At 37.5% G+C, this 13,809-nt stretch overlaps 1 protein-coding gene across 1 annotated transcript in view; it reads right to left on the bottom strand.

Moving 5' to 3' along the window:
• Nucleotides 1–12,276: 12,276 nt before the first annotated feature.
• LOC145241510 (PAX3- and PAX7-binding protein 1-like) overlaps nt 12,277–13,809 on the bottom strand; it is an 85,064-nt gene continuing 83,531 nt past the window's right edge. Inside the window, exon 19 of the mRNA XM_080104548.1 lies at nt 12,277–13,791. Within this exon, the coding sequence (XP_079960674.1) occupies nt 13,698–13,791 (94 nt within the window). The 3' untranslated portion in view covers nt 12,277–13,697. The remainder of the gene's footprint in view (nt 13,792–13,809) is intronic.

Below are 13,809 nucleotides of genomic sequence, written 5' to 3'. Positions count from 1 at the left end.
TCCGAATTTGTGTTAATTTTTTAAATTTATTTTGTGATTGTGATCCAACTGGTCACAATCACTATGATTATTTGTTTTATTTTGATTTCAATCAAAAATTCATAAACTGTGATATATCTTTTAAGACATTCTTCTTGCATACTAACAAGTCTTTTTACTTTTATATTATTCACTCAGGAGTTTCCACACATCAGTTAATCAGTTTCATATATATATATATATATATATATATATATATATATATATATATAGGGTAACCCAAAAAAAAACAAAAGCTAAATGGAGGCCATCTAGTGTTTTGATGTGATGTTTTGAATATAATAAACTAGTTATGACCAAAGTTTCATTTCATTCAGACAAAACACTAAGAAACGGGGCCTAATTAGAGTTGGGGCCCGTGTTTTTTTTGGTGGGGGAGGTCACCTGTATATATGGCCCTCAGTTACATTGATTCTTAGTTATTCTGTGCTGATGTTGGTGTCAACAAAATCCATGAATGTGTTGCAATTATTCGGATCATCAGCGTCATCAGATTCTTCAGTGAAAGGCAATAGTGTCTTGGTTCCATGGTTCTCTGCATTTCAGTAAGGTGTGACATCACAATATTAATGCTTTTATTCTGTTTCCCACAGTTGTCACTTAAAAACTAGTAGTTTGTCAAACTCAGTCGCCTTGTACTCGCTTTCAACCCGTTTTCTGATACAGATAGTTATCTCCAATGACCCACTTCCCACCATCGTCTCATCCCAAACGTAAAATTTTGATTCATTCTTTTTCAAGTCATGAATGCACAAGTTGTGCAGCTAAAGTTTTCTACGATAGTATGCGATAGTGATGCTAAGTCTGGGTAAGTCAAAGTAGATGACTTGTATCAGGATCAGTGTCACAAGTTAGAATTTTCATAGTTTTGACCCTCCGTATCCACATCTTTGTTTTTCATCCTCATTATCTACCACACTTAGTATGATATCAAATTAGCTACAGGTGGTGCATGTGTTAGTTTGCGGAGGTTGAAAGAACAGGTTGAAGTTGGTATTAAATGCTGACCTGTAGTAGGACTCCCCCTACTACCTCCTCATCAGGATAACTCGTGCTTATCCACTGACTACATACCATAAAACTTTCGTACACTCAACCTACTGCCTAATGTCTATTGAGGGATTTTGTATGAGTGTAGTTGCTGGACATGGTGGCAAGCAACACTATGTGCTCATTCATATATTGTGTCTTGTGTTTGCCTCTTATCTGTGATCAAAGTTCCAGAATCTGTCACTTTCTTCTCTACCCTCCTCTGTACCTGAATATTACCAGAAAATCATCCCAGCAAATGGTACAGTGTTTTTGTGACTCAATTAAAGCATAGTATCATGTGAGGCACATCTGGCATCTTTGTTTTACGGCTCACTTCACACATACAGCATGCACTATTTTTTGTATGTTCACGTTTCGTTGTGTGTAATCACCAATATCGCAGAAACTTCTTGAACAGTTGCTGTATTACAGACATTGATACTTTAGTAAAACATTCATCACTATATGCAGAATAAATGTTTGCTGCCTCTATGCATCTGCGTGAATGGAGACTAATATACTACTTGCTCATGTTTTCCACTTTGTTTTAGTAATCTTTTCCTGGTTCTCACACCATCACTACTAGACAAACTCATAGTAGCAGTAATAACTTCTGTAATAGTCGCAAATAACAACACACACAAAACCCTGTGCAGTTCAAAGTGTGTACCTTTTAATTATGATGTGGTAGGGGTGTTTGTGAACGCTGATTGGTTGAGTGCGCATAGTGCAGCTTTCCATTAGCTTAAAAGCACTCACCGAACCAACGTGCCTTGCGTGGCTAGCTCTCATTGGGTGAAAGTTCCACTCACAACACAGTTGCACTTGGTATTTTCTGATTTTCATGGCAGAGACAAGCTCTAAGCAGTGGATGTAGAAACACCAGTCACCTTCAAACACATCGGATTTTGTCAGGTGCAAAACCACCTACACACAATCTACACACTGCCTGACTGCTTTCCAGCATCATGCCTTTATAGTGGCCGGGAATTATATATTTGCATAATTGCACGAGAGCAGATGCGATTCTACAAGAATTGCATGGGGTCAATGCTAATAAAAACCCATGGACGCCATCTTGGAACTCTCTCTTCCGCTCAGCCCGAAACACAACAAACGTATCCGAGATGAGCTCTCTATTTCCCCTCATTTTGGTTATTGCTAATTCTGCTACACTCGCCCTGATCTCATGATATCATGCAGGGTAGGGGGCCAGTCGTCTTTGTCAGGTACTTCTTCGAAGAACCGGAGGCAGCACTTCCTCCTTGCTATCTTCCTCATTACCACCATTATTGCCACCAGTCTGTTCCATAGGCGGTGTTTCGCAATCAGGACAAGGGGGCAGTATCCGTCTTTGTCGGGTACTCCTTCGTAAAGGCAAGACGGGTAGTCCCTCTTCCGCTTCTTCAGTATGTGCATTATATGGCTCAAAATCCTCTCCATTGTCCTGCATCATACTCTGTCCTTTCAAAAGACATCATACTTTCTGAGTCTTCCTCTTCCTTTGATGTAACAACGTAATGGCGAGGGCAGAGATCTTTCACGTGGTGAGGCACACCGTCCACCAAAATCGATTGAGGACTGATTACCTTGGTCACCTCACCCTTGCCGAACCTCGTGGTACACCGATTTTGCGATCTTTTGACCTACACGCGATCTCCAACCTGGTAAGAACTGTTCTTGGCACCTGGGAACACAGTTGCGAGATTGGTCTCCTTTATTCGAACTTCGTATTGATAAATCCTGTTGGCAGGCATAGTGAAGGGAGATGTGTCGTCTCTTGGTGTGATGTTATACCAGTAGACAGCCTCCTGTATGAGACAACGCATTCTAGCCGCTATTCGTTTCACTGTACGGTGACATCGCTCCGCTATGCCATTTCCGGCTGGAGCGTATGCACAACGGAATCGCAAGTGAACTCCCAATTTATGTGCAAATGCTTGGAACGCATTGCTGCAGAAAGCCGTGTCATTGTCTAAGGATTTCATGTGGTGAGTCACGCTCGAGGAACACTGCCTCCAACTGATGAATCACACTTGCCGAGTACTGCCTCGCCAATTTCCTCCAAATGGAGAAACGCAATGGACCACAGTCTGTTAGAGTCAAAAAATGGAAGGTGCCATAATGCATGAAATCCATTCCAATTCTCTGCCGATTCTCGTTAACTTCCAGCTTTCCCTTTTCCCACCTGATTGGCGCTGGGTCAATGGACTGACATTCCTCACATTTCCGTATGACCGTTTTAACGGTTGCTTTTGTCGTGGTTGGGCAACTTCTCCTGACAAAGTAGGTGGTGCGTCGCACCCTCGGATGTCCACTACCTTTGTGAATAGCCATGATTTGACTCTCATCCAGCTAGTCTGTGCGAACCGCGCCTATCACCAGGTCAAGCCCGTTTTTCTTTTTCATTGCCTCAAACCACCGCTGTAGTACTTGTGTCAATTGGTCAGCGATGTTTCGTGCTGATGGAACCAATGTCACGTCCACTGTCAGCCTGTACTCTTACGGTTAGCATGTCCGAACCCAATGGTATACGCAGACAGAATCTGTCTTTATGTGTGGCACCTTGCTCTGCCACTGAAGAGCCAAATTGATGCCTTTCAATACAACGTCCAGTCCGGCTAAGTTGATATGTTGAGAGTCATCTTCAGGTCGCAACCAATATGCATCTTCCAACACAGTTTCACGCATCTCCAAGGCTTCACCAATTGCTAGGGAGCTAGCATCGACCCATACATTCAGCTCTTTGCCGTCCACACACCAATTTTCCCAGACCGGAGCGTTCTGCTGCACAGATTCTAAGGTTTCGAACATCATACGATGCAGTACGGTGTCCCTTGCTTCATTATCCCAGCCCTTTGTTACCGAATTTACTCTCCTTCTGAGTATTCCACAAGCCACACAAAGCCAACCGCACACCGGAAAGTGCCCGACAAGTCGATCACACAGGGAAAACATTGTTCATCGTGTAAAAATGCTGGGAGCGCCTGGAATTGCATTTCCTCGCTTCCACCACAGTTCACTGCATTCCATCCTGACTGCCAATCCCAGCACCCGTGCACCTCTTTTAACCGCTCCAGGTTCTTGCACGCCAACCCGAACTGTGCAAAGTGTTCTCTTACATGGGTCGCAGGCACCACGCCTTCATTGACAAAAATGTCATCAGTGTAAGCAGATGCTTCTTCCTGAGATAATACTTCGCTGACAATTGCTCTCATTATCAGGGGAGCCACATTCAAACCGAACCCCACATGGGTTAGACAATATTTTTTCCCGTCGATTTCCACAGTCTGGTATGGCCACAGTGTCTCATGGACCCAGACTTGTAGGTATGCCCTCCTGAGGTCCAGTAGAGATACGTTAGCACCTTTTTGTCTCCATTCGCGCAGCTTAGCCGCACAAACATCTGCGTTGACCGTAAACGCGTCTACGTAATGATTTAGCTCCTGGTAGTCCATCACTGGGCGCACTTTGGTTTTGTTCTGCTATATCACAGCCATCAGAGGAATTAGGCCTTGGGGGGGGGACCAATTTATCCTCTGGGTATGGCATGAGCCAATCATTATCTATCCAGGTGCAGAGCTCCTGCGTGTATTCTTCACGGATTTCTGCCGGCACTGGGTATTCTGGCACTCAATCGTGGAGCTTTTCAGGGGGGTAGTCCTCAGACCACTTCCACGATGCGGTCCACGTTCAGTTTTGATGGTCAAAGGTGGCAGTCAAATCCGGTTCATTAATAGAAATGGCTGCGCATTTAATATCTTTCCTGCCACCCAGTCGCAATGATCCTGTAGCCGCAACAATGACACCTCCCAGAGCTTTTGTGGCGTCGATCCCCAGAAGTAAGTCAAATCTCAGCGGTTTGCCACATACCACCAACACATCGATTCTGGCAGACACACCTTTATCAGTGGATGCAGAGACCGCTCTAACACCGCAGCACGCATGGTATATTCCATCAATCGTTTTGACATTCACGTTTGTTTTTCTCCAAGACCGGCACTGGTCTACATGTAAAATCCTCCTAGATCATCCTGTATCAATAAGCGCCAAACATCACGTCCTGTCAACATGGATGCTTATCACCAGGAGCATCGTGTTTGCATCTAGGTGGGGAAGGAAACTGGTGTTTATGCGTTCTCCCCTTGCTCGTTTCTTGAGCAGTTCCGAGCCCAGTGTTCACTCTCACCGCACCGGTAACACCATGTTCCACGTTTTCTACATCCTTTGTAAGGTGGCCTTTAACATTGCATTTGAAACAAGTCACACTAACAGGAATATTCTGGGCCCTGTTGTTATTGGGTGAGCGTGTGGCTGCAACCACGTCCTGATTTTGTTCTCCAGTCGTCATCAAAATTCTCGCTCTCGACATTAGCTCACCCCATGGTCAGGGCTTCGATGTTCGGCACCTGTTGAAGAACAATTGAGATGGCGTCAGGGAACCCAGTGATGAAAGTCAATTTTGTGAGTCTCTCTAAGCCATCTCCTGTGAATCCGGCCAATCCAACCAACTGCCTGATTTTGTTGGTGTAAACATCCACACGTTCGCCAGACCATCTGACCATAGTTATTTTTCTGTATGCTGCAAATGCATCGGTAAATGCCTCCTTTTAATCGGGTCTCAATCTGGTCTATCTTCTTTTGATCGTCCTCCTTCATTTCTGTGTAGAGGGCCAGTGCATCACCTTCCAGATATAAAGGTAGCAGGTTCGCTACATCATCCACTTGCTGAAGTTGTACGACGCGACAAGTCTCATTTTTTTCAGCCACACTACAATGTCTCCCTCACCAGAGAACGGCTTGATAATATCATTGTTTATCCGCACTTTCGCCATAGTCGTGCCGAAATAACTTGAAGCAAACTGTAGTAGGCAAAAAAAAATCAGGAACACAGATAGGAAATAGTCAGTATCGCCCACCTCTAGAAGAGAGGGATTTCTTGGCTGTAATAACTGTAGAGAAAGAAGGAGACAAAAACAAGAAATAAAAAAAAAAAGCAGAAAAGAAAAACTCGCTTCTCACAGACACGTGCTTCGTCACAAAGAACAATCCAATCGCCAGAACCACCTACACACAATCTGCAGGACACTGCCTGACTGCTTTCCAGCGTCATGCCTTTATAGCGGCCAGGAATTATATATTTGCATAATCGCGTGAGAGCAGACGCGATTCTACAAGAATTGCATGGTGTCAATGCTAATAAAAACCCATGGACGCCATCTTGGAACTCTCTCTTCTGCTCAGCCTGAAACACAACAGACGTATCCGAGGTAAGCTCTCTATTTCCCCTCATTTCGGTTATTGCTAATTCTGCTACAAATATTATTATTAAAAAAGTGATCCCTGACGATAAAAGTTATTAAAAGTACTTTTTCTTTCAAATTCTTTTGTAACCTGAAAATTAAGTCTGTACTTGATAATTTCCAGAAAAAAAATCAGAAAACGTGAAAAGGAAATGATTTACAAATCAAAGGCAAACTTGTTCAGGTCTGCCAATTCTTTTTAGCTTCATGTTTTGACGATATTTATTTTGAATGCTTTAGTTTGATCATTATCATTATAAATAATGATTGTAACATTCCAGCCACGTTTTAACCATATTTAAATCTTATTTATGTATATCGATTGTTTTTACATGGATTTACTAGCAAGCAGCTCGGCATTGTCCGGTTGTAAAATACGCTTAAATATGATATTTTAATTTATGCAGATTTTGTATTTATTTTTATAAAACCAATTCTCTATCAATTATTATATTGTACCTAATATATTTCAAAAGTAAGTCATCAGTTAGACTTGGAACCTAAACATATAGATCTCCAGCCTTATCCGTTAACGTATGACTATATATATATATATATATATATATATATATATATATATATATAGCAAAAAGTAACATTGTTGAAACTATAACTTTTAATTAGCGCATACACAGAAAAAAATTGGGTAAGGTAGACTTACGCCAGGTCAAGATTAATGTTTTTATTTTACAATGTTGACCCCTTAGCAGCTATTTTTACCAGCTAAAAATTAAATCAAAAGTGTGCGACAAATTAAAATACCATGTATATCAAATTTCAACTCTGTAGACCAATATTTAAAGAGGAGTTTGATAAAGACTTTCCACATACACATTGATAAGGCCACTTATACAGGGTGAGTCATGGGGAACGGATGCTTTTAGAACGTTTTTTCACTTCGAAATATTCCATAATGGCATAGTTTAGTAAATGTTTTTATGCACATTATAAAATTTTTGTTTTCTTAAAAACATCCATTTCCTTTGACATGCCCTAATATATATATTTTCAAATTGTCAGAGATTATATAATTATTTTCACAATCAAACAATGTCGCTGCAGTCTTTATTTTTTAATTTTTTTTACAAAGGAGTCACCACTTATCAAGGCCCGGAGGCCAATCGAGGATAAGGGTTAATAAGCGTGCAGTTGTCAATGAAACAATGTTGTAATAACTGTTAATAGTGGAAATTTGGTAAATTCGATTACTTAAGGGGGATGGCTCATCAAGAACTTGTTTACATTGGACTTGACAGACCCACACACGCTAAGGACAACATCATTAGCCCTATGTTACTCGATGGCTGAATATGGCGCTGCAGTATGGTCTCGCTCAGCCCATGCTCACCGCATTGACGCAGATCTCCACAAAGCTTGCCGGATCATAACCGGAAACTTAAAAAGCACACCTCTACCAGCCCTATACCGATTAAGTGGCATACCACCACCTAAAGTCCGCCGGGATATAATTGTGAGAGTTGAGCGTACTAAACAACTCGAAAACCCCAGACACCCTCTCTATGGCTACTTGGAGGTGGCTAGACTTGTGTCCCGGCGAAGCTTTGCCACAGTGGAGGAACTACCGGACACTCCTACATCCTCTTACCGGCTGCAGATATGGAGAGAGGTAGACCCTCAGTCTACAAATATAGCACTGCCAGAGCCCAGTGAAACCTTACCACCTGGCACACACCTGTCCTGTTCGGAGTGGGTCATTCTGAATAGGGCAAGGGCAAAAGTTGCAAAAACTGGCGACAACCTCCTCATGTGGTGTTACTCTACAACTGCTGAATGCCCCTGTGGTGCCCAAGTTCAGACCATCGAGCACATTTTAACATCTTCCCCACTAGGGCCCAACTGCACGGACAAAGACCTCAGTGTTGGTAATGAAACCGCACGCCGCTGGTTGAAGAGATGGAGCGACAAGATATGATGATGATTGGACTTGAAGATGACCATATTATAGTCAGCTGGAACTTTATAAAAATAAAACTACTTGATCAATCCACGTGATTGTGGAAATAATTATTCATATATTTCCATGTGCTAGAACATTTTCATCTTTAATTCTACGCAATTATGCAGAATGTAGAAATTATGCATAAATAGAATTCAGCGCAATAGTGAAATGAAACCATAAAAATTAATAAGTCATTGACACTTGTTTTTCAAAGGAATATTAGTTAACCTTCATGTAGCTGCTCACATATCCATGACTGAGTATATTAAGAAGTTTGTATTAATAATTTTTAAATAGAAAAAGTAGGCTTTTAATATCAATGTCAGTGAGAGAAAAAACTAAACTTTGTAGGTATATAAGATTGAAAAACTTTAAAAAAAAAAAAAGAACTTGTGCAAATTATGGAATAAGTATTGGATTTACGGCATGATACCTACTATCACCATCCTCGGGTCTCTTTGGTGCATTTTTATCATACACAAATCTTTCAGTGAGATATGCTTGTTGTTTTCCAAAATGTTTCAGACAAAACGAATCAATAATTAGGGATAACTTCTAAATGAGAATATTTATGCGTAAGATATTTCAGGTACACTTTATATGAAGCAGAGTTAAACAATTTGGGTTCTTAGTGTTTTCAAGATGCAGGAATTTTTCAACTTGAATTCCTTCAGATGGTTTCTTGGTCAGAGGAGGTAGAGCTTTTCAACTTAGCTTTTTTTAGGGGATTTTTTAAACTTGGATTCCTTCAAAAAGTGATGCATACTCTTGTTTGATGACCAGCAAGAAAGTCCTTCATCTGCCAAAAACAAGCGATTTTTATGGAACTCTAATTCCGACCATCTCTTTGAGATTAGCATTTCCTCCTCTATCAGTTGGAAATTATCTCTTCTCTTCTTTTTTTCTTCTGAATCTCTTCTCTCTCTCTAGGCAGTATTACCATTTCTCTCTTTAATTCTCTCTCCTCAGAAATCCTTTTCTCTGTCTTTCTCTTAATTTTTTGTTCTAAAGAAATTTTGGTATTATGGTAAACCTTCCTATGAAGTGGTTCCCTGGCTGGATACAAGCCACATCGTTTATCGTGACATCTCTAAACATATCAAGTCAGACTCCATGATGCCAAATGCCCCTTAATTTTGTTGAGAAATTATCTTTTTTTTATACAATATCAGAATAAAAACATATTTCTCCCAAAATCTGGCCTCTCTTAAACCTTGTGCTAAACACCTTACCACAGTCCATTAGCAAAGTAATTTTGTACTGTTTCGCACATACAACACTGGCTATTTGCTCATCTAAACACACATCTGGAGTATGTTTAAGTTAATAAATACTTGATGCTTCAATGATATCACCAAGATAATAAAACTTCTGAACAACAACCTTAATAGCTTTGGCATCCAAATATACTTCCTTCACATGTGAGTTCTCATATCCATCCCTCAACTTAACAATTCCACTGAATTTTTGTATACCAATGTTTACAAACGTTCTTTTCCACAAACTGAGCAGAAAATATTCTTTTGGGAGGGGGGGGGGCTTTCCAACACTACAATCACTAATCATTGGCCTTCATAACATTTCAGTGCACTTTTCAAAGTTTAACATGTAGACCTTTCATTGCTTCGCAGACAAATCATCGGCAAAGCATCTCTTCTGGATAATCTGTACTAAACTCATTGAGGCACGGTACAAGACATGCATGAAAAGCAATGGACTCGGTACAGATCTCTTGTGTAGTTCCACTTTAACATTAAATGTGCTGTTAATTTTAACACAACTTTGAGCAATCTGTATATTTCTGTTGAAAAACTTGCACCAAACACTTACACAAAGCACAAAAAAAAAATGAAGTCACTGCAAAATGATAAAAACAAAACAAACAAATTATGTTATAATTTATTTTCCTGAAACAAATGTTTCATCCAATTCTATCAATAGATTTTTTTTATCATCAAATCCTTATGCGAAGAAAGCAATGTAGATGTGGAAGGAAACATGCCCACATTTAAAGACTCTTACCAAAAAGAATTTACCGTGACACCATTAATTTGTTAAATATTTCAGTTTTTTTTCTAAAGGGGAGAAAAAAATTTAGTTGGGAACAACTTTTAAGTATGAACAATAACATTAAGGGGGGGGGTTTAGATATTTCTTTATAGTTTCAAAACAACTTTTCTAAAATAAGCTGAAGCTGAAACTCATAGGAATCTGAGTTTCCTCCCCTTTTCTCTACTAGTCCCTTTTTTGCATGTGTGTGGGTGGATGAGGGGGGATTGTAATCATATTAACAACACTTCACTCATTCAAGAGGGGTTTTTTAAGTGTTATACACAATGCAAGGAGTTTTCTAACATTTTCAACTTCCAAAATTACAAAGTTACTCATCAACAAATCGAAAAATAATACTAGCTGCACCTACCTGACATGCAATTAAATGGTTTTATTTTTGTTATTCTTACTTGTTGGTCCATATTTTAAACTTATACAGTTTAATCAAGACATAAAAAAATTAAAACATCGGAAAAAGGTTATATTGTACGTATCGGTTATGAACTGAAGACCCCCCCCCCCCAAAAAAAAATTCATTTAATTTCATTAAGTAGTTTTTTTGGGTTTTTTTTACAGTGAAAAAACAATTTTGTTATGCAAAAAGGTTCGATCTTTAGGAAGAAAAGCTAGTATTAAAGATGGGGAGGGAGTGTCGGCGCTTTAAACTGAGTTATCTACCCGTGGAGTATTAAAAAAAATTCAAAGGTGGCTGACTTCAACGCGCTGTCATAAAAAAGTGTGTGACTGCTGTAAAAAAAACCAAAAAAAAACCTACTCAATCAAATTAAGTGAATATTTTTTTTCCGGAGATCTTTCAATCCAAAACGGATACGTACAATATAACCTTTTTTTTCAATATTTTCATTTTTTAATATCTTGATTAAACTGTACAAGTATCGAAAAAGAAATAAAATTTTATTTATATTTATTTTATTTATTTTTTATTTTATTTATTTTTATCTTATTTATATTTATTTTATTTATATTTATCTTATTTATATTTATTTTATTTATATTCTTCAATAAAAAATTAGTTGTTCTCTTGCAGAATTTAATTTTTTTTTTTGCTAATTAGTTAAAATGTTTTACATATATGTGAAACATTTTAACCAGATTATGCTAGCTTGAAAAATCAAAATATATTATAGTTATTATATTGTCAATGACATAGCACAACAATAACAAATGAAAATTTATTAGTTTAATTTGGTTTAATTCGTCAGTTTAAAGGTTATTTAGTTCTGACTTGGAAAATTCAATCAGATAACTTTATAAATATAAATCACTTAAAGACTCCTGCCATTCAACATGGCTACTTTCAATACGTTTTTGTCATCTGATTGTTTTTTATATTTTTGAACTTTTTAATAACATTAACTGTTTGGAATTTTCTTAGATGAGGATTAATAATTTTAATTATTCAGATTACTAGTCCCATGTTTTGGATGATGTAATCTTTGAACGTTACATAGAGAAACACAAAATTGTACATTTTAAAAGGAAGGACCATCTGTTATTATGTCTAATTATATGATTATGTTTTGAGTTGGTTTTCACAAAAAACATTAAAAGATGAAAACTTTAGTAAATGAAATACTAACATTTTTGCCCTATTATCAAATTGTGTTTCCGTCTAGTTTTTATATGGTTCAAATTGAGTTTTTTTTTTATTGGTTTGGTTTAAAAGAAGAGTTTCATCTCTAATGTGCTGTGAATCAAAGATTCAATGTGTTAACTGTTAAAATGAATTTTATATAATCAAAGTTATGTTTTCGTTTTACTTTTGCAATTTTGTTCAACGTTTAAATTGGTTTCATCTATCAAGTATTTTTTCTATAATTAGTTTTCATTTGCAACAAGATGCCATCACTACGCTTGGAAGAATTGTACATTTGTTTAAAGCTTTCATTTTCAGTTATATACTACAAAGTTTGGCTTCTGAACCAATAGCATACAAGATGCCAAATTTCCTAATTTCCAACAAACTTTGAATAGTCTTAATTTGTTGTATAATTGAGCTATCAAAATAAATTTGATATCATTGTTGATATTTTGCAAATATTCACATTAATAGCTTCTAGATATAATGAAAATAAAATGTTGGTTTAGGATATATATTTTTTGTCTGAAATTTTGAGATGTGGAGTTATTGTTTTTATTTGGACTATCATTCTCACCTTGTAAACTATGTCACACTTAACCTTGTCATTTGAATCAAATTAGGCATATATACATCATCGATGGTGATGTATTCTATGTTGTTGTGTATATGATGCTCGTGTTTGCTACATCATGATAAACTGATTAGTTAGACGTTCATTTTTTAATTCATGAACAGTCAGTCATGCAACACTGCAGATAAACATTATGCCAAAATAAGGTTGGATGCAACATGATCAAGGCAATAAATAGTAACACTAATTAGTCCAAAATTTATGCAAAACATTTTAAGGAAGAGCAGAAGAGAAAATTTTCTTTTTCAAATAAAAGATTTGTGGCCAATTGTGTATTGAAGAAAACAAAAACCATTTAATCACGTACACAATCGATTCAACTTTGTAGCATATGTCAGTCGTAACAATTAACTTTCATAAAACACTACTCATATTCTAATACATTTTCATCACCGTGAGAGAAGGTAGAAAATGTTGATACACCAGCTAGCTCCAACTCATTAAAAAAAAAAAAAAATTTATTATCTTTTTAATCATTAAGAATATTATTGATTGAGCACCAATTTTCAGATCATAATTTTTTATTTTTTTAATTACTTGTTCAACATTTTTACACAAATTTGAAACAAAATATCTTCCGCCCACATCTACTGCTGGATTTTTAAACTAATCTTTAACTGATGAGTTTACAAAAGCCCTTTCAGAATTTTTAGCAGTTAAACTTATATAGCAAAGTGACTGCTGCCCTTCTTACCAAAACTTATGACTAAGTTAAAATTTTGTTTTCATAATCTAAGGACATAGCAATGAATTGACATAGTAATCCAAAGATTTTTGTGAAAGAAAAAAAATGGGTAGTGGGTGACACATCTGTAGACTTTAAAAATAAAATAAAAAGTGAAACAAATGGCAACTTTGAGTTCTGTAAAATTTCAGGGTCATAGGTGAAACCCTGAAAAACGGTGTAAATGTGCAGGCATGAAACCAAACTCTGTCGATTAGTGGAGAACAGTCTCGTTTACAAGCATACTAGCTTTGCAAAATAGCAGAACTAGTTTTGTAAGTAACAACCGCATTTTTCTCGCTTTCGACCTTTTCTTTTAATAACAAAAATGTCATTAATGGACAAATGGAGGTTCATATCTTGAGGCTGTACAATTCCGATAGTTGATTTGCGTGGTCATAAGCATGGATGTTTATCAACAGTTTGCCAATCAAACGGATCTGTTCCCTGAAAGAAAACAAACAA

This window comes from Euprymna scolopes, chromosome 20, assembly GCF_053919585.1.
Source record: "Euprymna scolopes isolate OS-2025 chromosome 20, ASM5391958v1, whole genome shotgun sequence".
Lineage (NCBI taxonomy): Eukaryota > Metazoa > Mollusca > Cephalopoda > Sepiida > Sepiolidae > Euprymna > Euprymna scolopes.
This window is presented reverse-complemented; position numbering and strand designations above follow the sequence as displayed.